The following is a 27,710-nucleotide window of genomic DNA, read 5'->3' as shown; positions in this document are numbered from 1 at the left end:
GTCCCAATAACGGTCAAATTTTTAACAGTTCATTTTTTAAAAAAAGAAACCAGGCGAAAACATCTCCATCACAAAATAGATCGCCATGCTATCGTGTCTGGTTGAACACAGCTCCAAGAAACTTCAATCTTATCAAGAGACACGATGCAATCTTTTCGTGCTAAAATTAAAAAGACACATCGAGATGTAGGAATGGGGAAAAAGGCGAGAAAAGTAATGGGAGAGCATAAACAAAAAGTTGCAAGATAAGACACTGCACTGCTCACCTTTTCCAGACCTCCGCTTGGCAGTGGAACACCATTTCTCGTAGAAGTCTACTCTTTGGATTAGATCGCGTGTCCAGGAGCCCAAGGGCTTCATTGTCGGATAAGCCTGAAAATAAGCTTGGAATGAGTTATTTTTTCACCATTAATTTCCCAGCCCAGGCATGTTCAACTGAAGCTAAAACTGAAAACAAATTCTAGAATTTTGAACACTCCAGAAAACAGAACTTTGCTACGCAAAACTTGAGAATTATGAGCCAGTTGATAAGTTTTCTTTCCAGGATTTCTGTGCAGAAGTTAAATAGGTGTCGAAGGCATTAAGCGAAAACTCAATTAGGCAGACGGAATTTTTGTTGACATCAGGCACAAATATCAGCAAAATCTTGTGCTTCAAAAACAGCAACAAAAATATACTTGAAATTCAACCAGAAAGTATAAAGTAAACAAGTGCCCCTGACATTTCTGTTCACAAGGAACTGAGTTTTAAAATACAAAAATATAAAAGGAAGCCTCAAAAACAACAAAGAAACAGCATTAGTTAATGCACAACTGTATAAACTAAAGTAAGCATTCTCAAAACCGATTTATAGAGTTATTACACAATAGTGAAAACATAGCCGGCAGATTGCCGGAATAGCTGCGAAAGAATAGACCTGCGTGCCATATAATAGAGATAGAAACAGTTACAGATCTAAATTGAAAAAAAAAATCGACGCCGCTCAAAAAACTAGGCTAAAAAACATTCAGCGATGAATTAATAAAGCTTGTTAAAATTCATTCCACAGAAGCCTCTTATTAAGTACCTTTACCGCACATATGAGTTCCTTTGACCTGAAACAAATTCAAATTAAACTTAAGTTTTAAGGTGCAAAAGTCATTTTATTGAGTGAGGTAAGTCACGTATGATCAAAATCTAATCACGCAAATAATCTAAAAACTTTCGCTAAAGCGAGTGAGAAATGACGTCACGCGCGCAAATGCCGTTAGTGAGAGGAAGAAGTCATTCAGAAAATTTGACTTTTTCAGCTTTGCTGTGTGAACAAATGTAAAACGAAAAAAGAGCGTCAGACGACGAAACAAAAAAAACCAAGAGCACCGCAATATAGCTACGCTCAGCTTACAGCTTCGCAGCTATAAAAAACATTATCAGGATTTTCCGCTCAATCTGAAAAACTCTAAGATCCTTGATTTTCCCTATTCTTGATTTCTTTTAATTTGTCAAAAACTGAGTATTTTTACTTAACATGAAAGAAATAGACTTATAACTTCAAATCATCTACTCAAAAAATTTGCATGTTTTGAGTGTAATTTAGGAAAACAGTTGTCCTTTAATTGACTTGATTAGTGTCTTTGAAAATTAGCACTATATTTTCAGGAATTTCCTTTTTCAACTAAATTTTCTTGCATTTAAGAGAACAAGGCGGCTCGGTAATGTGCGATCGCACATAAGGTTCCGACCCCGCTCATCTACAATTTTGGCATAATTGTCTACCAAATGAGGAACAGATAGAAAAACACAAAAAAATCGAGTATTTTTCAAAAAAAACTGGTGTATGAACGAAAAAATAGCCTCCAAAGCAAATAAATCAGTGGAGTAAAAAATTATGAATTAGATTGATGAGATATGCCGATATTAAGAAAGCGAGCGAAGACGAATGGCACAATCAAACAACAACAACTAACATTAATTACATCAAAAAATTTATGTCCGTTTTAAAAAACAAAACTTAATAACAAAGTCAAAATAGCGTCAGATAAAACTGAAAATAAACAAAATAACTTGCAATTCACCAGAAAAGAATAGTTATCCACCAGTTCATAATAAAGCTTGGTAACAACTAGACAAAAAAGAACAAACTTAAAAGTTAGAAAAATCGCTGAATTTAAAAAAAAAAATTAATTTCAAAGTAATGAAAACCATTAGGAAACAACTAAAAATTCCCATAGCTTTACAATTACCAATACTTCTATAGAAGGGAATTAAGAACTCTTGGTATTCAATTTTTTATGCAGTTACAAAAAGAACAAAAAATAGACAACAAACTAAAAATCAATTAAAACTTGCCAGAAAATGCCTTGGAAGCCGTAAAGCCATACTTTAGCCCCCAAAAAATTCTTGATTGCACCTTCGTCGAACACCGATAATGTATTATGTGGCCGCTCATTATTGAAAATAAGCAACGATTAGACAAAAAAGAAAAAATGCAAAATTATTTAATACTTGTTTTTTTCGAAAAAAATTTATTTCCAAAGACATGAAAGCCATTAATTACAGAATGAAAAATTTGAATAGGTTCGTTTATTCTTCCAAAGGAAGCCCTCGAGACCTGCAATTATCCAGAACGTCTTACGTCTGCAAAAAGAACGTCAAATATGACAAAAATCAAAAATATAATTTACTTTTTTTTGTGAACCCGTGTCGATGCCAGTAAATTCATAACGAATTCTTTAAAAAACTTTAGATTTTGTGACACCAATCCCTTTTAACACCTGCCCTTGACAAAAATAATGTCATCTTTAACCTTTAATTGACGAGACCAGGTAACAAACAGACAATAAAAGGAAAAAATTGCGAAGTTGAAATGTTTATTTTTCATTTTGGAAAACAATTGTTTTCAAAGTTGTGAAAACCATTATCGATCTTGTAATATCAGAACATCGGCTCATCTACTCTTCCAGAAAAAGCCATTCAAACCGGGTCATTGTACAGGAAATTAAATACGACTAAAAAGACAAAGTAAAACGACAGTTAAAGACAAAACTAAAAAATTCAACTAAATTCTTTGAGAAAGTATTGTCGATGCGGTAAAGAACCACAATCTATATCTTTAAGGATTTAAATATTATCAATTGTGCGTTAATTTGAACGCGAAAAATGTGATATATCAATTGACAACAACGTGATAATTTGACAAAATTAGAAAACATGAAAAATGGGCAAATACCTAAAAAATAAAAAAAAATGTGAAATCTAGTAGTATCAAAGCCAGAACACCATAACTTAAGGCGTAAAACCGCAAAAAAGACTAAATTTGAATTCAGTCGAAAGAATGAGCACTCTTTGATTGCTGACCCTAAGCTACAATTGACCAAAGTAAGAAAAAATGGAGGCAAAGTTCAATAAGCCATTTTTTATTTAAAAATCAAATATTTTAAAAGTCAAAAAGACCATAAGCTTTAAAGAAATCAGCTAGATAAATTAATTTCGAGCTAATTAGAAGCCAATAGGACCTATCACTAGACCGAATTTTTTTTTATAAAAAACCGACTGATGACAATCCAAATTATTTTTGGATTGTAATGGGCCAAGATCGGTACAGAACTAGTCCTGCTAATTTTGATTGTCTATTAGGAATATTTAATTTTTGGAATGTCATTGATATAGATATTTTGTTTGTTAAAAAATCAAAAGTAAATGCTGTGTTTTTGATAATCAACGAATAAAGTTAGCAAAAAACGGCAAAGTTTTATTTACAGAGCACTCTCAACGGAAGTTGAAGTGGAAATAGCCCCATTTTCAGCTTACAAAGATTGTGTTAGTGGTGTTTGGATGTGCACTTCCTGCAAATTTAATCAGAAGGGACTAAAGAAACTTATTTCGTGATGTTTTTGATGAAAAAGTCTGAATTTTGTGATTTTTTAGCCGGAATTTGTGAAAAAAATTCAATGAAAATAGCCGACAATGTATTTTGACTTTAAACGTAAAATCAACAACATTTTCATGAAAAAAATTCAATTAAATTTTATCAAAATTGGCGAAATTTTAGTCAAAAATTCCGAAAAAAAAGTGAATGAAATCAACGGAACTCACTCTATTTTCTCGAAAGTTTAAACCCTGATATCTCCCTGTCAAAAACGAAAATCAAAAAAAAATCTTTTTAATTCAATATTCTACGCTGGACAAGCTTTCTAATGATACCAATCTCAACTCTCTACGATGAATATATCGATCGGCCAAAATTGACTGAACAAAAAAAAACCCCAGTTGAGTATATAGTTCCTCCCCCCCTCAAGAGGGGTCGGAACAACAAGGAAGCTCGGTAATGTGCGATTGCACATAAAGTTCCGTTCAATGTGCGATTGCACATAAAGTTCCGTTCCACATAAAGTTCCGTTCAATTTCGGCATAATTGTCTACCAAATGAGGAACAGATAGAAAAACCCAAAAGTTCAAGTATTTTTCAAAAAAAAAAATGGTGTATGAACAAAAAGATAGCCTCCAAAGCAAATAACACAGTAGAGTAAAAAATGATCCATTAGATTGATGAGAAAAGCCTATATTTAGAAAGCGAGTCAAGACGAAAAGCAAAATCAAGGAACAACAAAAAACATTAATTAAATCAAAAAACTTTATAACCGTTTTAAAAAACAAAAATTAAAAACAAAATCAAAATAGCGTCAGATAAAACTGAAACCAAACAAAATAACCTGTAATTCAACTGAAAAGATATGGGCGCAGTCCATAATAAAACTTGGTAACAATTACACAATAAAGAACAAAAACAGTAAAGTTGAAAAATTCGCTTATTTTAAAAAAGAAAACAAGTAACTTCAAAGTTTTGAAAACCATTAGAACTCAACTAAAATATCCCACACGTTTACAATTACCAATGCTTCGACAGAAAAGAATTAAGAACTGTCGGTAATCAATTTTTTATGCGGTTACGAAAAGAACAACAAATATACAACAAACAAAAAATCATTTAAAACCTGCCAGAAAACGCTTTTGAAGCCGTAAAGCCCTACTTTGGCCGCCGAAATATGTCCTATTGCCTTCTTCAAACACTGATATTGTATTATGTGACCTCTCATCAATGAAACTAAGTAACAAGTAGAGAAAAAAGAAAAAAGAGCAAATTTAGGTAAAACTTGTTTTTTTTTCGAAAAAAAAATATTTCCAAAGGCATGAAAGCCATTAATTACAAAATGAAAAAATTAAACAGGTTCCATTATGCTTCCAAAGGAACTCCATGAGAACTGCAACTATCCAGAATATGTCTTACGTCTACAAAAAGAAGTCAAATATGACAAAAATCGGAAATAAGTTTATTTCTTTGTGAAAAACCCGTGTCGAAGCCAGTAACGTCATAACGAATTCTATAAAAACATTATATTTTTGTGGACCAATCCCTTTTGACACCTTCCCTTGACAACAATAAAGTCATATTTGGCCTGTAATTAACAAGATTAGGTAAAAAACAAAAAATAAAAGGAACAAAATTGCGAAGTCAAAATGTTTTTTTTTATTTTGGAAAACAATTGTTTTCAAAGGCATGAAAGTCGTCAGCTATCTACTAAAATCAGAATATCGGCTCATCTATTTTTTCATGAAAACTCAATGAAAGCAGGTCATTGTACAGAAAATTTCATACGACTAAAAAGACAAAGTGAAAACGACAGTTACAGACAAAATTAAAAATTCAATTATTTTCTTCGGGAAAGTATTGTCGAAGCCGTTAAAACCAGACTAAATATCCTTAAGGATTTTGATATTATCCATTGTGTCTTATTTCGAACCCAAATAATGTGATATATGAACTGTCAATAGCGTGATAATGTGACAAAAATAGAAAACGTGAAAATTGGGCAAATACCTGGAAATAAAAAAAAATGTGAAATCTATTAGTATCAAAGCCAGCAAACCATGAATTCAGGTGTAAAACCGCAATAGAGATGGGAATGAATTCAGTAGAAAAAAAGCATTCTTTCATTGCTAACACTAAGTCACAAAATGAATAAATAAAGAAAAAAAAGGAGGCAAAGTTCAATAAGCCATTATTTATTTAAAAATCAAATAATTTTAAAGATCAAAACGACCATAAGCTTTCAAGTGATAAACTAGCTACATTAAAATGGAGCTAATTAGGAAGCCAATTGGACCTATCACTAGTGAGCTTTGATTTCAATTGTTCTGTTATTTAAATATTATAAAAAAACAACGAATTTCTTTATTAAAAAATACCCACTGATTACAATCCGAATTATTTTTGGATTGTATCTATCCAAGATCGGTCTAATCCTTTTCGTCCATTAAGAACACTTAATTTTTCGAATGTCATAGATATAGATATTTTGTTAGTTAAAAAATCAAAAATAAATGCTGCATTTTTGATATTCAACGAGTAAAGTTAGCAAAAAACGGCGAAGTTTTAATTACAGAGCACTCTCAACGGCAGTTGAAGAAGAAATATCCCCCTTTTGAGTCTACAAATATTTTGTTAGTGGTGTTTGGGTGTGCACTTTGCAAATTTAACGAAAAGGAACTAAAGAAATTTATTTCGTGCTGTTTTTGATGAAAAAGGCGGAATTTAGAAATATTTAGCCAAACTTTTGGCCAATAAAATTAAATCAAATTAGTCAATAACACTTTTTTGTCTCTTAAAATAAAATCAACAGTACTATTGTTAACAGTTTTTACAAATTTCAGCAAAATTGACGAAATTTTAGGCAAAATTCCGGAAAATGTGAATAAAAACAACGGAAAACCGTCTACTATTCACAAAACTTCAAACCTCGATCAATAACTCCCTTTAAAATAGGAAATTAAAAAAAATCTTTTCAATTCCATATTCTACGCTGGAGGGGATTTTTAAACATACCACTCGCAACTCTCTACGATGAATATATCGATCGGCCAAAACTGTGTGAACAAAAAAAAACCATTTGAGTATATAGTACCTCCCCCCCTTCAAGAGGGGTCGGAACAACTATGAACTGTTGTTGGTCTTTCAGTCTCAATCCTCAATCAATACAGTGAATTATTATCAAAATTTTTTCCATCGTCATTACAGTCGAGCGCTTGAAAACGTACGAAAAGAACTAAAGCTTTTAAGTATGGGTAAAATTATTTGGTTTTCGACTTAAAGAGTCGCAGGCTATCAACGCACTTCTCAGCATATGATATCTTTATTGGCAGAGCTATTTTAAAGTCTGAAGTTAAGCGATTTGTTGACCAAATGATGAAGTAGTTTTGTTTATAAAAGACGTCCCGCTAAGGCTGGCTATATTTATACAATCTTCTCGAAAAAAATCTTTTTCAGGCCAAAGGAACAACGTAGAAATTTAGCTGAAATCATATGTGTACTTAGACAAAGAATTTTACTTTTCTTGGCGCCTTTCTGCTGTCTGTAAATACTCTAGTTTTCAAAAAAATGATAATAATATGCAGATTTCGCGCTACTTTGTTTCATCAGAAAAGGTCAACTATTTTTGCCGTATGGGCATCATTGAGCAAAACACGCAGTTTTCATTTGAAAAAAAATTTTTAATTGTTTGGAGTGGTTCGCACCTTCGTTCGTTGCCGAATAGATAATTTTAGGCACGTTTTAACAATATATACTCTAAATTTTTCCTTCACATTACTTGAATATCATATTTAGTTGCGAGAGAAAACCTAACTTATCCCTCCGAAGACAAAATGAGCTTAGTAAAGTCACGTCAGTGAGTTTTTGCGTTTGACAATTGCCAACGAATTTCACAAGGAGTGGCGTCTAATACAATGATTTTCAGCAACTTTATTGCGCATTTTAACAATTTGCTCTCAAATTATTGACACCTGGCCATTTTTTTCTCAAATGGCTGTGAATATTGATATTCAGGCATATTATCAATTACTTATTGGATAATTTTCACAAACAAAAAATGTCTACAAACAAAAGTTGTTCTTTTTCATCAGTCAAAACTTTCGAACTTCAAATACTATTGATGCCCAAAATAAATGTTTTATATATATATATATATATATATATATATATATATATATATATATATATATATATTCAGTGTTCATTGTGCAATTTTATCAGAAACAGGTGACATTAATTTGATTTAAATAACTTTTAAGAAGGAAAAAACTAACTCTAACTTCTGAAGATTTCTTCTTTCTAAAATTGACAATGGGAGTTAATTAATTGTAAGCTACTGTCGCCCTTATCTCTCAAATACAACACAAACCAGTTAAAGCACTACTGTCATTGTTGTCTTAGGCAAGTATTTGCAAACGAACAGAGATCAACAAAACTTTTCTTTTTTGAATTTAACATTGAGTTGTAAATTAGTATCGGCTCATTAGTTAAATTTTTGCATGAGCGCAGATTTCTTCAAAATAGCTGTCTCTGAGTTCAAGTTGCTGGAAGCAATTAGTGTACACTCATCGTCCCTCTTGTGCCTTCTAAAGGAAGCGACACGTGAGTTTTAGATAAATTATCGAGGTTTCGTTTTTGAATACATCATATTTGATAATAATTGATAATTAATATAACCTGCGTAGAAGTTTTTTTGCTAACAAATATCTCAATGAGTCATTGCGTTCTATGGCTTACAAATTAAATCTCACTCTCTGTCCTCTAGTTGAGAAAACTTGAACGACAATTGGGAACAAGAGGGGCCTCCTTGTGCTATCAGAGCATATTGTAGACCACTACTACTACTACTACTATTCAAATTCAAAAAAAAATTGGTTGCAATTTTAATTGACCTTTATTAGAAGTAAATATAATAAATAAATAATATTTATAAATATTATACCTTTATAATAATCGGTTCAAAAAACAGTGACTGAGCTTGGTGTTTCTACAATCAAAAATCGCACACTGATAGGTCAGAAGCAAGTTGGTTTCAATTAAGTTAGCAAAAATACAGTCAAACAATCTGGAAGACTTAGTTAGCACTAACAATTTGAACAAGTCAATTTTGGCTAATTAGGAAAACAAGACAGCATAGAATGGCAGCTTCCCTCATGCATCAGGTCTAGCAATATTTATGATAGACATTCCTACTGGTGACTCGCGATCTTTCACGAGAAACTGGAACAAGTAGTAGTAACAGTAGTCGGAAGCTCTATTTCTTTAGGAATTTGCTTTATAATAACTGTTTTACATGGACAAAGGGTGCAAAAATTGAGTGATTAAAAGTTAGCTTTAACATCAATATGCAGCAAAGAATTCATAAATTTATATAAAGTATTGATAAAACTGAACAACAACGTATTGATACAAGAACTCTTACTGACCTTTGCCCATTGTGGTGGCACTCTAGCCTCGTTGATGCAGTTGAACACCTCTTCCAGGTCACTGGACATGACAACCAGACCCTGGATACCCTTCTGCAAGTCTTCCAAAGAACTCCTGATTTGCTTCAAGAGAGAGTTGTATCGTTGAATCTGAAAAAGAGGCCACAAAATTAGCAACAATTTAATACCGAAAGACAGAAGAAACAAAAACAATGACAGGATCAATACATGACTTTAAAAAATCGAGTTACGAACCTAGGGTCTTGACCACTCGAAAAAACAGTCAATAGTCTTATCAGAAGAAGATTTGAGTGCAAGCGGAGAAAAGATGTCTTTTCTGGGCACCGATAGTCTGAATAGAGGTAGTTTCGATCGAGAACTTCAGTTTTTATATGACGCATGATCGATATATGATTTTATACACATTTATACACTTACATACACTGATTTTATAAAGGATCATACATCCTATTTACCTCTTGTAGCAACACAACATTGATCGGACTCGGATCCTCCTTCATGATCTTGGCAGTTCCGTCGTAATCCAGAGGATCTGGGATCTTGGACAATACGTCGCCTGCTAGCTGCAGCACCTTCTCTTCAATCGTCTGACCTCCTCCAGCAGCCGACACCTGAGGTTGTAAAGAGAGTAGGGTTTCCAACAGAGTTCTCGTCTCCGTTATTTGGGAGGCAATGTCGGCGTTCGGATGCTGACCGAAAGCCTCGGGATGATCCATGTTGGGAAGCATGTTGATGTTCTCGATATACGAGTTCTTGGTTCCATCGCGAGGTATAATGTACGTGGGTAGAACTGACAATCTGAAACGAAACTCCTCAAAAATGCAAATTCCAACTCGCTATGTTGACTCAATGTCAACACTTTTGTTCGTTGCGACACCGCAATCTCAATATTTTTATTGAAATCTCTATTGATTAATCTCTACTGAAATATTATTTCAGATTTCTGATCACATTTTACTTATTGTAACGTATACCAAAAAATCATGTCTAGCGTCGAATAAGGTGCTTCGGAAGCTATTCTTTCATATCGTTCAAACCCATTATACGTTAGGTTGTATACGTTTCATGTCCGGCAAGCTAGGGGTTGGGTGAAAAAGAGACGGATCGATGGATCCGTTCTGTTTTGGTCAACCAATGCTGCTTCTGGTCCCCCGATGCAAATTATGTGTTTTAATATTGCAGGTTATTCAGCGTCGAAATAATTCGTTCGCATGGAGGAAGGGTAAAGATACAACTATCAAGATGTTGGAGGCGTGGGGGGGGGGGGGGCAGAGAACACATTGTAACAATCTAACTTGAAGAAAGGGACGTCGAGTGCATCTGGAGTGAAATAGTCGTTGATGTATGTGGTGAGGAGTCTTCTGTCCCAGTCGTCAGTGACATGTCCTCCATAATTCACACCTGCGATCAGGTACTTGAGAGTGTCCCAAGGGGTGTCCTCCTTGTACTCGTCCAGGTAGATACACAGCAGGTTCTCAGACACCTAATCACAAAGCCAAACCGCAACATAAATTATGCAATTTCAGTTATTATATTGCCAAAAATGAGAAAAGAATATAAATCAAAATCAGTTGGTTGATCACCATCATGGTTCAAGTTGGACTTCAATGTCCATCAATTGAGTTTGTGATGTCCATTTCTTTTAAATTATTTATGCCTTTTGTTCTATCAGTATCTTTTAGGAAATCTTAAACAATTTTTTAAACTCCCCTCTCATTGGATGAGACATTCAGAGCCGGTTATTGCAATCTATTGCAATAAACTATTGATATATTTTTGTTGAGGTCGTGTACAATGGACTAACTTCAAAGTCGGAGTCATTGAAACCGTAGAAGACATTCCACCCCAATTGCAGGAACTTCCTCCTCTCAATCAGGATGGAGTGGAAGAAGCAGAGAGAGAAGAGGAGTTTCTTGTATTTGCTCTGCATCTGACACTTGCTAAACTGCTCCTCCGTTATCAAACCATAGAGACGCTTCAAGTTCGCTTTCAGACCCTAAAAACACTATTTTTCATAACAGTAAATTTTTTTGGCATCTACTATTGTTTCGGACTCTCAGCTTAGTGGGTACATAACTGTTACGCCCCCCCCCCCGCGCGCACGTGCTATTTTTTTAATAGAATAACGTGTTATAGAACAATACTACATTTCCAAAACCGGGGGGTCATAAAAATCACCACGACATTTTTCTCATCTCGTGATCAATAATTAGATAGCAAATCTTCTCTTATTGAAGAACTTAACTACTTAGGGTTTTCTAGACACGCACAGCAGGAAAAACTGAGATTATTTAATTTACGCAACCACATTAGCGGCTGTAAACTTATTTGAAAACAAAAGCCATGTCGTCAATCTCAAACATTCAAGTCACCAAAATAAATATTCATAAATTATTCCGCTGCGTTCAAAAACGAATCGCAACGACAAAGCCGATTGAAACAAGCGTTCGTCTGTTTCGTCTCAAGCGTTAAATAGAGGCCAGATAAGAAGTTTAAGACCCGTGCAACAACAAACATCTTTCGGATCACAATTCCTCTGTATCCGCAATTTGATAAGTACCCCCAAAAATCTAAAAAAAAAAGGAATTCGGAAGGATATCGTACCTTAGGAGGCTCTGTCGTCATTTTGAGACCAGACTGTAAAATAGCGATAGGGAAGTTGGGATTTGGACTCGAACTCAGCCACAATCTGAAGTCTTTGTGCGTCTCCTCAACTTGTAATTGCTCCACCAGCTTGTCCAGTTGAGGCATCCAGCTGAGGGACAAATGACAATTTGCCAGGAATACCCAGTTGCCCTCTTTCACTCCTTCTTTTATCATTCGAGTCGCGATTGGAGCCTGGCCCTGACCAAGAGAAAGAGCGTGGAATCTGGACTCCATGTTCTTCTGGCTTGCTAGGGCCAGTAGATTTCCAGTTGGGTCTACACCAGGCGACAGGACGAAGATAAGAGGGGTTTTGGTGCTCGAATCTTCCCAAACTTGTGACATGTCAAGGACTGGGGGTTCCACAAATCTGTCGAAAGCATTTGATTTGAATCTGGATTACTTCTATCAAGGGGATGTAGCTCAGATGGTAGAGCGCTCGCTTAGCATGCGAGAGGTACGGGGATCGAAGCCCCGCATCTCCAAAATAAGTTTATTATTTACAAGAATATTCGAGCAAATCCACAACTAATAACTCAAGGCGCAGTTTAAACATAAAGCCATTAACGTCACACAAATTGCTCTAGATCGACTGGCGAGGTAATCAATAGGGGTCTTACCTATTGATTAATAGGGGTCTTACCTTATAGGTAATCAATATAAGGTAATCGAATACAAAGTTATACGTTATGTTTAGCATAACAAGTGAACCGGATGTTGAACAATAATTGAGCAAGAACAATTCAGAATCTGAAGATGTCCTGAGTTTGATAAAAAAAAAATTCGCTATCCGAAATAAATCTACCGAAAATGAAAGGTGCAGTTTAAACATAAGCCATTAACGTCACACGAATTATTCTAGATCGACTGCCAAGGTAATAAATAGGGGTCTTTATCAATTAAGCCTCCGAGCTTAGTGGTCATATAACGCATAACCCCTTCCGATTACGGTAATTATACGATAATGGGGTTATATTTTCGTGGGGGGCTATAGGAGAAAAAACCCCCCAGCCTAGTGGTCAGATAACTTATAGCCCCCCCCCCCCCAAATCATGGTAACTATACCATAATGGGGGCTATAATTTAATGGGGGGGCTATAATGGGAAAGACCGGATTCCTGTAAGTTCCCACTATTTGAGAAATATCAAAAATGAAACAAAAACAAAGGATCTTTTCCGTTTTTGCCCCAGTACGTTATGCACCCCTAGTTACACAGCAAATGCCTTCACATAGTATATTATTATGTAAAAATATGGCACGTGCGTCTAGGAGTCCAAATAATACGTACCTACAGGGGGCACAAACCGGGTTTAGGAGGACGTTGGTAGTTGGGGCGTTAAGGCGCGACAACACAGTTGAGGGTGATATAGGTATAGCAGGTATTGGAAGGGGGGTTGGCAGGGGTTTTGATAAGGAGGTCGTTGGCTTGTGGTTTAGACAGGTAGCAGGTACTTATGTGGGATCTAAAATTCTCCAAATGAACTTTTCACCTTGAATATTACCAGCAGTTCCTTATAAATATACATCACAAACGAAGCTAGTGTTTAAGTGCAATGTTCGAAAACAGATATCAACTTTCAAGAAAAGAGGTAAATGTTCGAAAAGAGGGTTTTATAAATTCAAGTCACAAACAAGCTTGCTTAAGCTTAAAAAACCTTTGTAATGTCAATACTCCTTCCCGTTTCAGCAAAAGAGACACACGCGTTTACAATAAAAGCTTCAAACTGTGTTCTAGAGCTAAGTTATACGTTATGTTTAGCATAACAAGTGAACCGGATGTTGCGCAATAATTTAGCAAGAAAATTCAAAATCTGAAAATGTCCTGAGTTTGATTTAAAAAATTTTGCTATCCAAAATAATTTTTATAGAACATGAAAGAAACAAAGTATCAATAAGCTGAAACGCTGCAAAGTTTCATAGACTTATAACCCACAGGTCCCATGGTGTAATGGTTAGCACCTTGGACTTTGAATCCAAAGATCCGAGTTGAAATCTCGGTGTGACATTAATTTTCCTTTCCTGGCGCGCATTTTTAAATTCTTGAAGCAAAATGGAGTTTAAGAGTCGTTTTACCACTCTCGGCGGAATCGTTTTACCACTCTCCTGAGTTTGATTTAAAAAATTTTGCTATCCAAAATAATTTTTATAGAACATGAAAGAAACAAAGTATCAATAAGCTGAAACGCTGCAAAGTTTCATAGACTTATAACCCACAGGTCCCATGGTGTAATGGTTAGCACCTTGGACTTTGAATCCAAAGATCCGAGTTGAAATCTCGGTGTGACATTAATTTTCCTTTCCTGGCGCGCATTTTTAAATTCTTGAAGCAAAATGGAGTTTAAGAGTCGTTTTACCACTCTCGGCGGAATCGTATAGGACTTTGGAACTCTTCCTAATTTTCTTTTTTTGAGTAAGAAGAGTTGAAAATAAAAAATTTTATTGGAAACTTCTAAAAAAGTAAACTTTTGTCGTTAATGTATTTCAACTATCAAATTTTTAAGGTCCTGACGCATAACTATGGGGAACCGCTAAAATTCACTGCTTGCTGTAGAGTTTTGAAGAAGTCTTTAGAAGATTGGGACAGATCTGAAAAGGCATATTCGGCACAAATTTGACAATGATTTTCTGGATGAACAATAGCAGAACAGGAATGTATTTACTACCCTCTTTATTGAATGCAAGAACGGACTCTTGCTAACCCAAATAAAGAATTTCAGATAAAAATTATTGAGACTCGTTAGTGAATCACTTACATTTGAGTGTTATCAGTGAAATATTTTGAAAAAATAGAATGACTTTCACTATTCAAGGACTTTTACTATACCAATAGATTTTTTCTTGAGATGTTGCTCTTGTCATCGGTGCAATATTTCTATTCTGTTTTTTTTATAAACATAATTATACCAAGTCTAATTGTTTTTGAGGAAGAAAAAGCGATTGCGCCTATGATCAGTAAGAACCTGTAAAGCAAAACAAAACTTGTTACGCACTAACAAACCGCTAAGTTGGCACCAATTTATATGACATGAAGCAGAGTTATCAAAAATCCAGCAGAATTGTAATTCCAGGTCAATCTGCTAAAGATTGGAGCCCAAAAATTGCTCGTTTTTAGCTGAGCGATTGTGTCTGCAAATATATAGGAAACGTACTTGAAAAAAAAACAAATTTGCACCAGTTATAATGCCAATTTGTCCAAAATTCCTGTAGTAGAGAACAGAAAGGTGAAAAGCCAGTGAAATATTCACAAAACTTTAAACAAAAAACAAATTAAAAAAGATCATTTTGAATATTCGACGCTCGATGGCCTTTCCAAAGGTACCACCCATATTTTTACACGTCAAATATATCACTTGACAAAAACTGCTCAATAAAGGATACAAGTTGAGCTCATAATTCCTCTCATAGAAGCGGGTCGGAACAATACAAACGTTAGGTAATTTCGGTACCACAAGAGCCGGAAGATTGCAAGAACTGTATGAAAATTATGCTTCCGAAAAAATGCTTCTTGTTATAAAGAATATTAATGAGGGAGCATTACAAGTGGATGATCCTTGATGAATTGAATTACCAGAAATGAGAAAATTATGTCACTTTTGTCGCAAAAATGAGCTGCAGAGCGAATTTGAAATTTTCTGCAAGTCCGAAAATCTTTTATGGAAAAAAACTAGTTGAAAAAGAAAAAAGAATACAAAAACGATTACAAATTAAACCAGGCGGCTTGGTTAAGTGCTTGGTCAAGTGCCTCATTTTGTGAACAATTAAGTCAAAAACGTGGTTTTGAGGGGCCGGAACATCATATGCAAATATGATGTTCCGGCCCCTCAAAACCACGTTTTGGACTTAATTGTTCACAAAATGAGGAAGGATTAGAAAACTCTGGTGTATCCATACAACAAATCGCTTTATGCTCTAACCACTATACAAATGAAACAATAACTCATTAGAGGGCCGATGATATCTGTCATTAAGGAGAGTAAGAGAAAAAACAGACAACAAAATCACATAAAAACCAACAAGCATTACTTTCCACCACATCTGAAAGTCTATTTAAAAAAAACAATGAAAAAATCAAAATAGCATCAGATAAAAAGTAAACTAAATCAAACAAAATGCATTTCACCAAACAAGATATGGGAACTGTCTTTATTAAAAATTATTAAAAAATGTAGACAGAAAACAAAAATGGCAAAGACAGAAAATACGATTCAACATTTTGAAAACAATTAAAATCAAAGTAATAAAAACAATTAGCCATCAACTGAAATCATGCAATGGCTTCACTTATACATTCATGAAAATCCATTGAGAACTGTCAATACCCAGAATATCATACGACTACAAAAAGAGCAAATTCAAGCAAAAATAAAACAAAATCATTTCATTTTTGCTAGGAAACGGTGTCAAAGCCTATAAGATCAAAACTTTTTCACAAAAAAACTAAAAACAATCAAATGCTCCTCATTTCAATGCCATTTAATTGATATGCTTTATAAGCGACTTCTCATGCATGTGGCATTAAGGTGATGACCAGACAAGAGAGCAAAGAAGATCCTCAAAAGGTAAAATTCTCAAAAAAAATTAATGAAAACTTGCAGTATCAGCGACAAAAACAATTATTTAAACAATAAAGAGCAATGAAGAGTACATTATCATTCACTTGAAAAACAAGGCGACCTATCTCTTTGCTCAGATTACGCTAAAAGTTGCGAAAAAAAGATTGAAGGTAGCAAGACTTAAAAAAACCGTTGTTTAAATGGTAAATGGTTTAACTTCTTACTGCCTATGAAACCATGTATACATTTCATTAGAGATAATAAGTTATGTGACTATGCATTAACACTAAATACAGGCAGACTTCAAAAATTCACGAATAAGTTAATGCAAACGGTGTTGAAGCCAAAAAAAAAAACAACTTTATATATTTTCTATATGTATTTGGCTGATATTATAATGTATGTTTATTGGCCTCACTTTGCACATAAACTTGACCTGTCAATAACTGGGGTTTGATTCGAACCCATTCTAGTCTGGAAATAACGTAAAAAAAGAAAAAAAGCAGAAGTATTCCAAAAACATACCCCATTACAATCCGAATTATTTTGTATTTAAAAAAAACTCCACAACTGGACTCCATATCAAAAATAAATGAAGAATTTTGGATACTTATCGACCTAACACCTATTATGGATGTATCAACTGAAAGCATTAGGTAATTTCATTAATAGCTCCCAAGATACCGATTTAGAAATTTGATTAATTAGTTTTAGTCATATGACCGCAAAAGAACATCAAATACTGCCAAAACTCAAGAATTCATTGCACTACCAGTCCGGGCAGAATGGGCCAAATGGGCAACGTAAAATGAAAAACCAACAAGTTAACAATTTTTAACTATTGTTAACCATCTATTGTTAACAATTTTCAACCATCGTTAACAATTTTATCATAAATCAGCAAAAATTGATCAAAATTTAAACAAAAATTAGGGAAAATGTAAACAAAACAACGGAAATTATGCTAATGTTCACAAATCGTTAAAACTCCGGAACGTCTCGGCAAAAGCGATATTAAAAAAATTATTTTGGCTTGCAATTCTACGCTTGAAATGCTTTCTAATGATACCACTCATAGTTCTGTACGATGAATATATTTAGATCGGCGAAAATTGACACTCAAAATAAAGATAACCATGTACATAATTTTGTTACTCGTCTCAATAATTTTGGACCGGAGAGCAGCAGTCAAAAACATCAATCTTCGACCGATAAAGATTGATAACATGCAATAGCAAATGTTTACCGGGACAATTTTATAAGTTCCAACAAGCAATTATCCCAAAATGGCAGAAAAACCGCAACTTAAACGAGATAATTCAGACGATCCAAACGATTATATACCTCAAATAACAGATCAAGTCATGCCAATGAAAGGTCGATAATGTTGTGCTATCAGAAAATGACAACTTTTAGACCGATAACAAACTAATTGGCAACTTTCAGTAAAGATTTTGGAAAAGCAACTAACTAAAAATACACATATTATCAGCATAAGAAAACTTGGTAACAGCAGCATTTCAAAGCAGAGTTTGAAATGCACATGAGCTAATCGCTCCATAAACAAGCTGAGCTAAATATCCTTGGAAATGAAAGAACCGAAAGATCTCTGATTGCATGTTTATTCTCCTAAAGGACACGTCGGCCGATTCAAAATGGCAATCCGAGTGAAAGCAAGATTGAAAATATAAGCCACTAACGTCGGGCGAATTGCTCGTCATTGCGGTTGGCTTCGTCAGTAGCTAGCTACGGTTGAGGGAGTCCAGTTTCAGTTTAATTAAGGGGTGTGGGGTGCGCAGGAGGGGTCGAACGCGATGGGCTACGGGCGGAACGACGAACTAGGGTGGGGGGTGGGGATTGAGTGGGGAGGGGTTGATGTGGGGGAGGGTGTGCAAGGTGGGGCGAGGAGGTGTGTGTGTATGGGGGGGTCAAACTCTAAGAACTGCCCTTAACACCATGAATTTATGTCCCTAAAACAGTTTCGGCGAATCGCATTCTTAGAGTGAAGTAAGCAGAAAGGCTCTAAGAGAACTTGATGCCTTCCAGGCGCTTCCTGTTCATCCCATTTATAAACACAAAAAGTCAAAAAGGTCGGACAAAACTTGGCCAAGTGAACAATCGCTTTTAAAAAAACCAGAAGACTAATGTAATTGCTACAAACTTTGTTTCTCAAAAAAGTTTCTCAAGGTAGTGTGTTAGGCCACCAAATTTTTATCCAAACAAAAATATGTGAAAACGGATAATTAAACATACAATTACTTCGACGTGCTGAGGAGATTTTTGCACAAACATTTTGGGAGGAAAACAAGATTCAGTTGACTGCGAATGTGAATGTCTATCAAAAATTTTCATACAAATTGAGTGAGTATAAACGAACAAAAACAGATTCAGCACAATTTCGCAGAAATTGATATGGATTTTTCCAGAGCTCAATATCTGACTGATCGCATATTTGATAGCGTCATCTGTCTATTATCACTTATGTTCTTCTTTGCGAAGCTTGAGTAGAAATTAAATAATGAATAGAAAACGTGCTTAGGTAAATTGGTTGTTCAGTATGAATGAAGTCTTATAAAAAATAGCTGCAGTGCAAAAAAAAAAATGGTTGGTAGAGTTACGTCATAGCTGTGTGTAGTTTAACAACTATGACGCCTGGTCAATAAGAATACAAATATTGTGTTGAAATATGAAACTCATATGGTAAAAAAAATGATGACTGGCAGTTATTTTAGAAAGGAGCATATGTAAAGTTTCGAAGCTAAGAACACCATAGGATCACAATTAGATCAAACCAAAAGTTCTTCATGGAATGAAAAAAAAACTATGAAAAGAATTTTGAATGTTTTTCCTCAGTTTATTTAAAAGAGTTGTTAACCATTGACAATTGCAGGTATTTCATTATTTCGACTGCTGTCATCAAGAGTTTTCTCCACACAACAACACGAAAGTGCAGACAACGGAGCACTCCAAAAGATGTCTGAGAATAACCAAGGCAACATTTAATTGCCAAAAACTGATTCTTGCAAAGAAACCAAAGTCAAAACTATTAGACGTTATCGTGAAAAAAGTTTCAGGTCTTGCTTAATCAGACTTTTTCTTGATTAAAACGTTAAATCCCAATTTTTAAACCCCCTGTAGTACGACTTTACATTTAAATGTGTCTAACTCGCTGGATTTAACCTCAATGACACAAACTTAATTCAATGATAGGACAATGTTTTTTATCTAGTTTTGCAGTGCTATCGGAATGCAGATGTTTCCTTTGTAGCTTGGTGGTGCTTCCGAGCCAGACTACCAGCGGAATTGTCCCCTGTGATAGAATTTGATCCACGAAAATTTATGAATTTACTAAAAATCTTGCTTTGAACTATCATCGTCAGTGTAACTTTACGAGTCAAAACATGTTTTAGTTGAATATTCTCAAGTGGTACCTGGATCCGAGGTTGTTCTGGATGAATGTGGTGGCACAGAAAGAGACCCTGTCCTGTCTGAGAGACCTGACAATGATCATCCTCTGCAACTCATTGCACGAGTCCTCCCACTCTCCAGGCAGAGTCGCCTTCTCAGGCTCAGCACTCGTGTACCTGCAACCCACACATTAAAAATATACGAAGTGTGAGTTTATAATCGCACCTGAACTTGTTTCTTATCCCCTAGGTATAATTTGATCGTCAAAATCCAGCAAAAAGTTGATGAGGTGGGGTCCAAGCCTACGGGAACTGCCGTTAACCGCTTCTTGAAATATACCTCTTTGGGAGTATCTCGACGAAATTCAAATCAACCGGACCAAAACTGCCCAAAAAAAGTCGTTATGAAACACATAATTGCCACTAATTTTCTTTGAAAAGAATTAACGTTTCCTTTCACGTGGGAAAAGAAACAGATGCATAACGCGAAATCTTTTCAAATGACAGAAAAATAGCAAAAAAATGTTAAATCATTTTACGAAAAATTTTTAAATGAATAGCCCTCTAATAAGTAGTTGACACTGACGGATGACATGCAGAATTCAAGCTTGGGTGGAATCAGTTTTTCAGAGTATTATTTTCAAAGTAAAGCAGCACAATGCACTGTACAGTTGTAAAGACATTATCAGACTTTTTCAGACACTGCAACTTTTCGCAAAGTTTCAGACTCAGCTTCGACAACGAACTTAGTATTCGCTTAAAACTATCACTTGGCATCACTAGAACGTCATTGAGTAATGGCTTCGAGTCAAATCAAGCTTTTTTTGTAATATTAGCAATCGTTTATAATGAGCTGAACTAATTGCGCGTGTACTTTCTACCACCAACCCAACATTGTAAGGCTAGAATCTATAACCCTTCTATTCACAACTACCGTATATACACAGCAGCGGCGGTATTTTTTATGGTGACGTCTCAATAAATGGACGTATCGAAGGCTAGAATTTCCGGATCGTCTCCGTTTGTGCCCCCCACCCAGTTACAGAGCACGTGCCATCACATAGTAAATCATTATGTAAAAATGTGGCACGTGCACCTTGGGGGGGGGGGGGGGTTCCACCCACTAAATAATATGGCGTAAAATGGGGAACACAAAAGGAAAGGATCTGAACTTCCAGCGAATCTGATTGCACTAGAAATCTGAAACAGTTCAAGTTATGCGTTCAATTAACCCAATTTCAACATAGCCTAATTATAGATTCTAGTGCATTAGGGAGCAATCAGCCAATCAAAAAACAGTATTAACGTTTTCTCAATTCGGATTGGCCAGCAAAAAATTTCTATATTTTGATACATCTGCCATTTTATTAGCGCCATACTTCAAAATTGAGGGATCTGCAACAGGAAGGGAACGTTGAGCGTTGTCAATGTTCTGATATTTGGATATCAAAACCGTGTCTTTTTCACCCATTTGTTTAGCCCCTATAATTTCACACAGATTATTTAATCTCTATCATTTCACTACGATTTTAATCCTTCATATAATTGGCACTATTAATTAAAATAATCATTTGGCCATACCGAGCGTGTCTGTTAACGAAAAAATTGATCGCCAGAACTGTAGGCAAACGTTGTTGGCAAATTAGCGTAGATTAAAGCATAAATTAAAGACTTTAATATTTCATGCTAGGATAGATTATAGGGATGTAGTAAGAAAAACTGAGTTCAGCAGTAACTTTTAAGACTAAGAATAAAACTTCCGAAAAAAGCTTTGACGAATAACCCGTCTTAACACAAAATCGCAGGTGAATGCCCAAAGAATCACTTATCATGACATTTACGACAAATTTGAGAATGCTGGAAATCAATACAAAATGAAAATTTTGATACCAACGGTGCCATGGTGTAGTGGTCATCAAATCTGCCTAACACGCAGAAGGTCCCGAGTGCAAGCCTTGGTGTCATCAGTTTTTTGAAGTCAAATTCTTAAAGCTTTCTCAATTGGACCCACTGATTTTGAAGAAAGCTTGATAAGTTTCAATCTATTGCAGGCAATTAAATTCCATCCCAATAAATTAAAAATTGCTGTTACAGGATAACAAAAATGGTATGTTGATGATGGCAGCGTCGTCGGTAAGTTGAAAAATATCAGGGCACTCTTCGACAAGCTCACTCTGCTTGGTCCCAAGTACGGATATCTTGTCAATCCCTCGAAGTGTCAGGTGATAATTACGCCAGGAGTCGAGCGCCAAGCGTCAACTGTGTTTGCAGGCACAAATGTGGAAATTACGCAGGGCGCTCGAGTACTGGGATCAGCCATCGGAAGCTCTGAGGCCAGTAAAAATGTCCTGAAAGACGCTGAAATAAATTACACAAAAAGTTTGGGCAGACTTGGTCGATTTGCTCACCTCTCCCCAGAATGCCTATGCATGTTTGACGAAGGGGGTTCAACAAAAGTTGAGCTTCCTCTCGCGTACTAAACAATCATGGACGAGGTTTAGGACAAGGTGGAGGGGCAGCTCGGCCGAGTCATACCAAACATCGTCGGCAAAGAAATAATCCAAGAGGAAAGAGAACTTTTTCTCTCCCTCTCAGAATGGGTAGGCTTAACATCGCCCTCCCACAAGGTCTTCATAAAAATCTTGAGCAATCAATTGAACTCTCCAGTCCATTGACGTCATTCAATAATGATTCATTCGAAATTCAACAATGTGAATTAGAACAAACCAAGATCAGTCTCAGAGAGAAAGCAGACATGCAACGTGAAATCATCTCGAAAATCCAAAACCGAAAACAATCTACCAGAAATGATGTATACCATCCAGCTGGCCTCGGAGAAAAGAGCATCTATCTGGCTTAACGCGCTTCCGTTATCAAAACATGGTTTTGACCTCACGAAGACTGAGTTCCGTGATGGAATAGCACTTCGCTACACCTGGAAAGCGAAGAACACGCCAGCCATATGCCCATGCGGGAAAGAATTTAGCCTCACCCATGCCCTACATTGCGCCAAAGGCGGGTATACGCACCTACGACACAACGAAATCAGAGACGTGTTTGCAAACCTGATGGATGACGTTTGCCACGATGTACAGATAGATCCAAAACTTCAGTCGCTCGATGGAGAAATTTTCTCGAGTAATTCCACCACGACTGATGATGACGCTCGACTGGACATCAAGGCAAACGGTCTGTGGGGCTCCCGCTTTAATAGCACTTTCTTCGATGTGAAGATTTTCGACCCTCATACGAAGAACTGCCCTAAGACCATAAAGATGCATACAATTATGGCGAGAGCGTCCAGCGAAATAAGACCGAAGAGCGAATTCGCAAAAACAAACACAGCAGCTTCAACGCACTGGTTTTTGCTTAATCGGGCGGTGCTGGTCCATCAGCATCGCGCGTTATGAAACAACTCGCAACCAAGGTCAGCAAAAAAACGCGGAGAGCCGTACGCCGACACTATAAGCTACAGCCAAAAAAAATCAACTTTGCACTTCTGAGGAGCTGTGTTCCCTGCTTGAGGAGATGTCGCGCCCTCAGGCCTCGTGTTCTCAGTGAGACTTTGATTAGCGCTATCGTGGAGGAGGGAAGGCTGCACTGAGAGTTTGGCTGCTTAACTTTATTCCTTTGCTTATTCCTTGATATTCCATTTTTATTTTAATCCTTCCATACCAGTTCCCTGTGTGCTATATACATAGGTGCTTTCCTCTCCACTGGTTAATTATTTTTGTGACTGGGCCGTCTTTACACTGTCTGGAGGGGAACAGCTTGGAGTGCAGCATCCGGCTAAGTGCTACTCATCATCCCCTATTTCCCGACCTACATCCATCGTTGCTGGATGGTGTACACGGCCCTTTAGTAGTAGTTACAGGAACGCTCAGGACACTTCCAATTTTGAGAATTGATATAAATTACTCAAGTATAACATTAATTCTCTGAAATTTCTCGTTAGCTCTATAAGCAAGTTTCAGATTCTTCAATCTCATCAATTTCAATAAAAAACATTCAATTTTTACAGAAAAAACTGAACTGGCCGAGTGCAATAAAGTGACTATGATCTAACTTACTTAAAAAAATCAAGTTCTTATTAATTATGCAAACTGTCAAATATTGAAAACACCCAAAAGTCCTAGTTAAAAAGAAAATTTTTGTTCTCTATCTTTCAGATCTATATCATTCTACAAATCCAGTAAAAAAAAATCGCCAAACAAAAAAGTTTATACAGTCAAGCGAAAGATTTGCCTCGTCAAGTCTGCTGACATTTATAGTCCAGCAAAAATGATATCTTTTAATATTACGAAAAATCATTAGGAAACAAGTAAGAACTGATAATAAGATTTTAAAAAATAATATATTACAAAGCTCAAAAAAAAACTAAATATAAATTTAAAATTGAAAATAAAAAAAGGGGTAGTATTGAAGGCATTTTGTTTGCCGATCACTATTGGTCTTTGGACTTTTTCTCCTCTATTGACTTTTTTCTATGCTTTACTTTCACATGGTGAAAACTGCCCAATCATAGCGAGAAACAGAAGGAAAAATAATGAAGGTTGATCAAGGGTTTTGCCGGAAACTCTTTCGTCGTTCCTTTAATAAACAGTTCCTTGCGAGTAACGTCTGTCAATTACAAAAAACTTTTTAACAGACCAAAATCTGTAATCTTTAAGTAATATAACATAAAAGTTAAAGAACGTCGAAGAAGAAGTTTCTATATCCATTTTAATTTTTCAAAATTTTAAAATTAACCTCTACATGAAAACAAAACTTGTTATACAACTCCTCCTATTAGCCTCAATTAAAGACATATTTTTCTATAGAGAGCATACAAGCTGTTTAGAAAAAACCTCAAAACTATAGAGACCTAATAATGGGATTTCAAAGGCTATTTTTGTCAATTCAACAACAAAAAACTCAATGTGGGACCAATAATGCGTAAAAACCCTTAGTTACCTTATTTGTCGTGTGCTTTGAGAAAACACTAAGCCGAAATACAAATATTTCCATAGCAAAGACGATCTGTTTTTGGGTGAACATTAGCGATACATTAGTTAAATCGAGTTTGTATTAGTTAAACTTTTCTAAAATTTGACGAAACCAAAAATTCAGCAAAGTAAATTTTGCTTCATGGCCACAAACTGAACTGTAGAGTACGTCAGGAATCACATGGGTTTGAAGTGGCGGAGAGGAAGCGTAAAGAAGGTGTTTTAAGTAGGAGGGGGTCCAAACTCTAAGAACCGCAATTCACATCATCAATTTATCTTTTAAACAATATAGGGAATCGCATACCTAGAGAATTGTGAGCGGTATGGCATTACCTGCCCATCTCGTTTGGGAGGACGAAAAATCAAATGGTCAGACGAAAAAAAAAACGATCAGCAAACATCCCTATAACAAAAAGCCGCATAAAAAGACCAGCAGGACTAATATAATTGATACAAACTCTTTGAGAATTAAATAGTTATTTCAGGTTTAAAAAAACAAAACTAGATAAAACCGGAAACATTATACAATACAAAATTGACGCAAAAAATTCTTTTGAGTTGACATTTGAACGCTCGCTAACTGTGCCAGATAACACAAACCCACATTCTCTGGTCTATGACCACATGAACTTCAAACAGTTTACAAACCCTCAGTATAACTAAAAATTACATAATAAACTAAGAAAAGCGAAACTTTGGTGTGATTTAGCTATAATAGTTAAATTTCAAAGCAAAATAATTTGAAAGTGATCGAAATAGTGTTAAACTGGCCGAATTTTGCAAAAATTAAATCTCTACAGCTCCTTGAAAAAGACCAGACTTAAAAACCATCCAATTAAATTGATCTACATTTGACGAAATCTCAAGTGATACAGCTCATTGATTTCTCGCTAAATATGTCGACATGTCAAAATGGGCTGAAAAAAAAACATTTTGCGCATGAAGTTCCGGCCAGATTGATATGGGTCGGAAGAAGTAGTCAGTTACTCACAATACCCTTTATAGTGACATTTTACAAAGTCATTGTTAATAGAATTTAGATTCCGAAACAAAAAGATCAGCAAACATGAAAAAAGTCAATAATTTTGTATTAAAATGTGAGTTAACAGCACGCTAACATAGTAGGCGTCTTTGTTTAGTGACTACATAGAGTTTCAAGTTTTGTGAAATAATTTTGACATAAAAGCAGAAGTTGGATTAAAACAACTTGCCATATGCTCCAATCCCTGGGATACTGTTCGAATGAGGTGATGATTCCGTGGAAGTTAGCCAGTTTGTCCAGTTCAGTTATGTTGTCCCAGTTGGAGTCTGTGAGCCACTGGCTGCATGGATTGTCCATTTGCTCTTCCCGGTCCAACACCTTTGGGAAAAATGTAGCTATCAAATATGGATGTCTTGAAGCAAACATTTTCCGGCCGCAGGAAGCTGATAAAAAGTAACCAAGAAGCAGGCAAAATTGCTGAATTTCTGACTTCTGAAATTCCTGAGTTTATGCCGATTTATAGGTACATTAAAAATTTGATCAATTTTCAGTTCGTTAAAAATTGAACGGAAAGTTCGCTGACATTGTTAGAAGTCGACAACAACTTATTTTTTCCAGCATGCGCAGAATTAACGTTTAAATTATAATACCCATTTTTTAAAAACATGAACAGAGTCAGAGAACTTCTACCAAAACTGCCGTCCATTTCCTCTCACATCTGCTCGACGTCATATATCATGTTGGTATCATGAATATTTAAATTTACATTCTATCTGTGAGCGATTGTAATGACTTGTAGGGGTCAGAATTCATAGCAAATACGTACACCACATTGAAAACTGAGCGAACAAAAGTGTAAATTTTGTTCTCAAAAAACTTAAATAAAGCTTTAAAATTAAGAATAACTACTTGAGTATGTGTGCAAGTGCAGTTACCCTGATAAGATAAAAATGCACTAATAAAGTAGAGGGTGTAGTAATTTAAGAGGAAAAAAAATGAAGAGTATTAATCTAGCTTGGTACCATTTGGCTGCCCTTGGTAGTTTCCCGACGCCTCAACAATTTGCTAGGTCGGTGAAATACCTTTAAAATAAAAGCAACTTCATTGATGAGAAAACAACAGGTTAATAGCAATCAATTCATTGCATTCCATTTAGTATTTACCCCACAACGACGTCCTTCACTACTAGACTTTGAGTTCGGTGCTCTAGCGGAATTACATGTCAATACTTATATATTCTGTTCAGATTTCAAGCGACAACTAACAAGGGGTAGTTTTGAAAGAATCGAAAAACAATAAATTAATTTGAAATGATTTCGAAAGAAAAAATTCAAGGGCCTGCTGCTTGAGGAAGTTGAGCCGTAACAATATTTTATCATGCAAAGTCTGCTTGCTGTCAGAAAAATAGTTACATTTGAATAATTGTAAAAAAAAAAATTGAAATAAAAAAAACATTTTTTGCCATTTATTTAACGACTGAGTGGTTATGAAATTTGGGCACAAACTTCTCAAGGACCCAAGGCAAAAAGGAACAAATTTCTTTGTTGAGTTAAATTTCAGCCACTGATAATAAGGGAAACCATTTATACATTTAACCATTTTACATTTCTAGCCAAACCTGGTATTTGAAAACAAAAACAAATTAGACGAAATAGAAGAGTTCTTTTGTGAACAGACTTTATAATGGGAATATGATAATTTATTTATATGTGAACTTAATTCTTTCAATTGTTTTCAAAGTTTTAAAATTCTTTTGCTATTTCAATAGTACAATACAATAAATGAAGGCGTATGGAGATGTTGAAGGATCAAGGTTAGCTAATCAATGCAAAAATATGCAAATAT

General features: G+C 35.5%; 2 protein-coding genes and 1 non-coding gene across 6 annotated transcripts in view; 1 reads left to right on the top strand and 2 right to left on the bottom strand.

Moving 5' to 3' along the window:
* The window catches only part of LOC142342901 (dynein axonemal heavy chain 2-like), a 270,510-nt gene that overhangs the window by 20,176 nt on the left and 222,624 nt on the right, over positions 1-27,710 (bottom strand). Inside the window, exons 49-55 of the mRNA XM_075394558.1 lie at positions 26,095-26,243; positions 19,923-20,075; positions 11,899-12,307; positions 11,099-11,290; positions 10,590-10,777; positions 9,750-10,092; positions 9,274-9,423 (exon numbers count right to left, since the gene is read on the bottom strand). Of these exons, the coding sequence (XP_075250673.1) occupies positions 9,274-9,423; positions 9,750-10,092; positions 10,590-10,777; positions 11,099-11,290; positions 11,899-12,307; positions 19,923-20,075; positions 26,095-26,243 (1,584 nt within the window). The remainder of the gene's footprint in view (positions 1-9,273; positions 9,424-9,749; positions 10,093-10,589; positions 10,778-11,098; positions 11,291-11,898; positions 12,308-19,922; positions 20,076-26,094; positions 26,244-27,710) is intronic.
* LOC142342898 (arrestin red cell-like) overlaps positions 1-27,710 on the bottom strand; it is a 553,550-nt gene that overhangs the window by 363,059 nt on the left and 162,781 nt on the right. The gene's annotated exons all lie outside the window — the stretch shown is intronic.
* Positions 12,350-12,422, top strand: Trnaa-agc (transfer RNA alanine (anticodon AGC)). The gene has a single exon. It is a non-coding gene; the product is annotated as a tRNA-Ala (tRNA).

The sequence above is a fragment of the Convolutriloba macropyga genome, chromosome 7 (genome assembly GCF_964194025.1).
Source record: "Convolutriloba macropyga chromosome 7, txConMacr16.3, whole genome shotgun sequence".
NCBI classification, from domain to species: domain Eukaryota; kingdom Metazoa; phylum Xenacoelomorpha; order Acoela; family Convolutidae; genus Convolutriloba; species Convolutriloba macropyga.
This window is presented reverse-complemented; position numbering and strand designations above follow the sequence as displayed.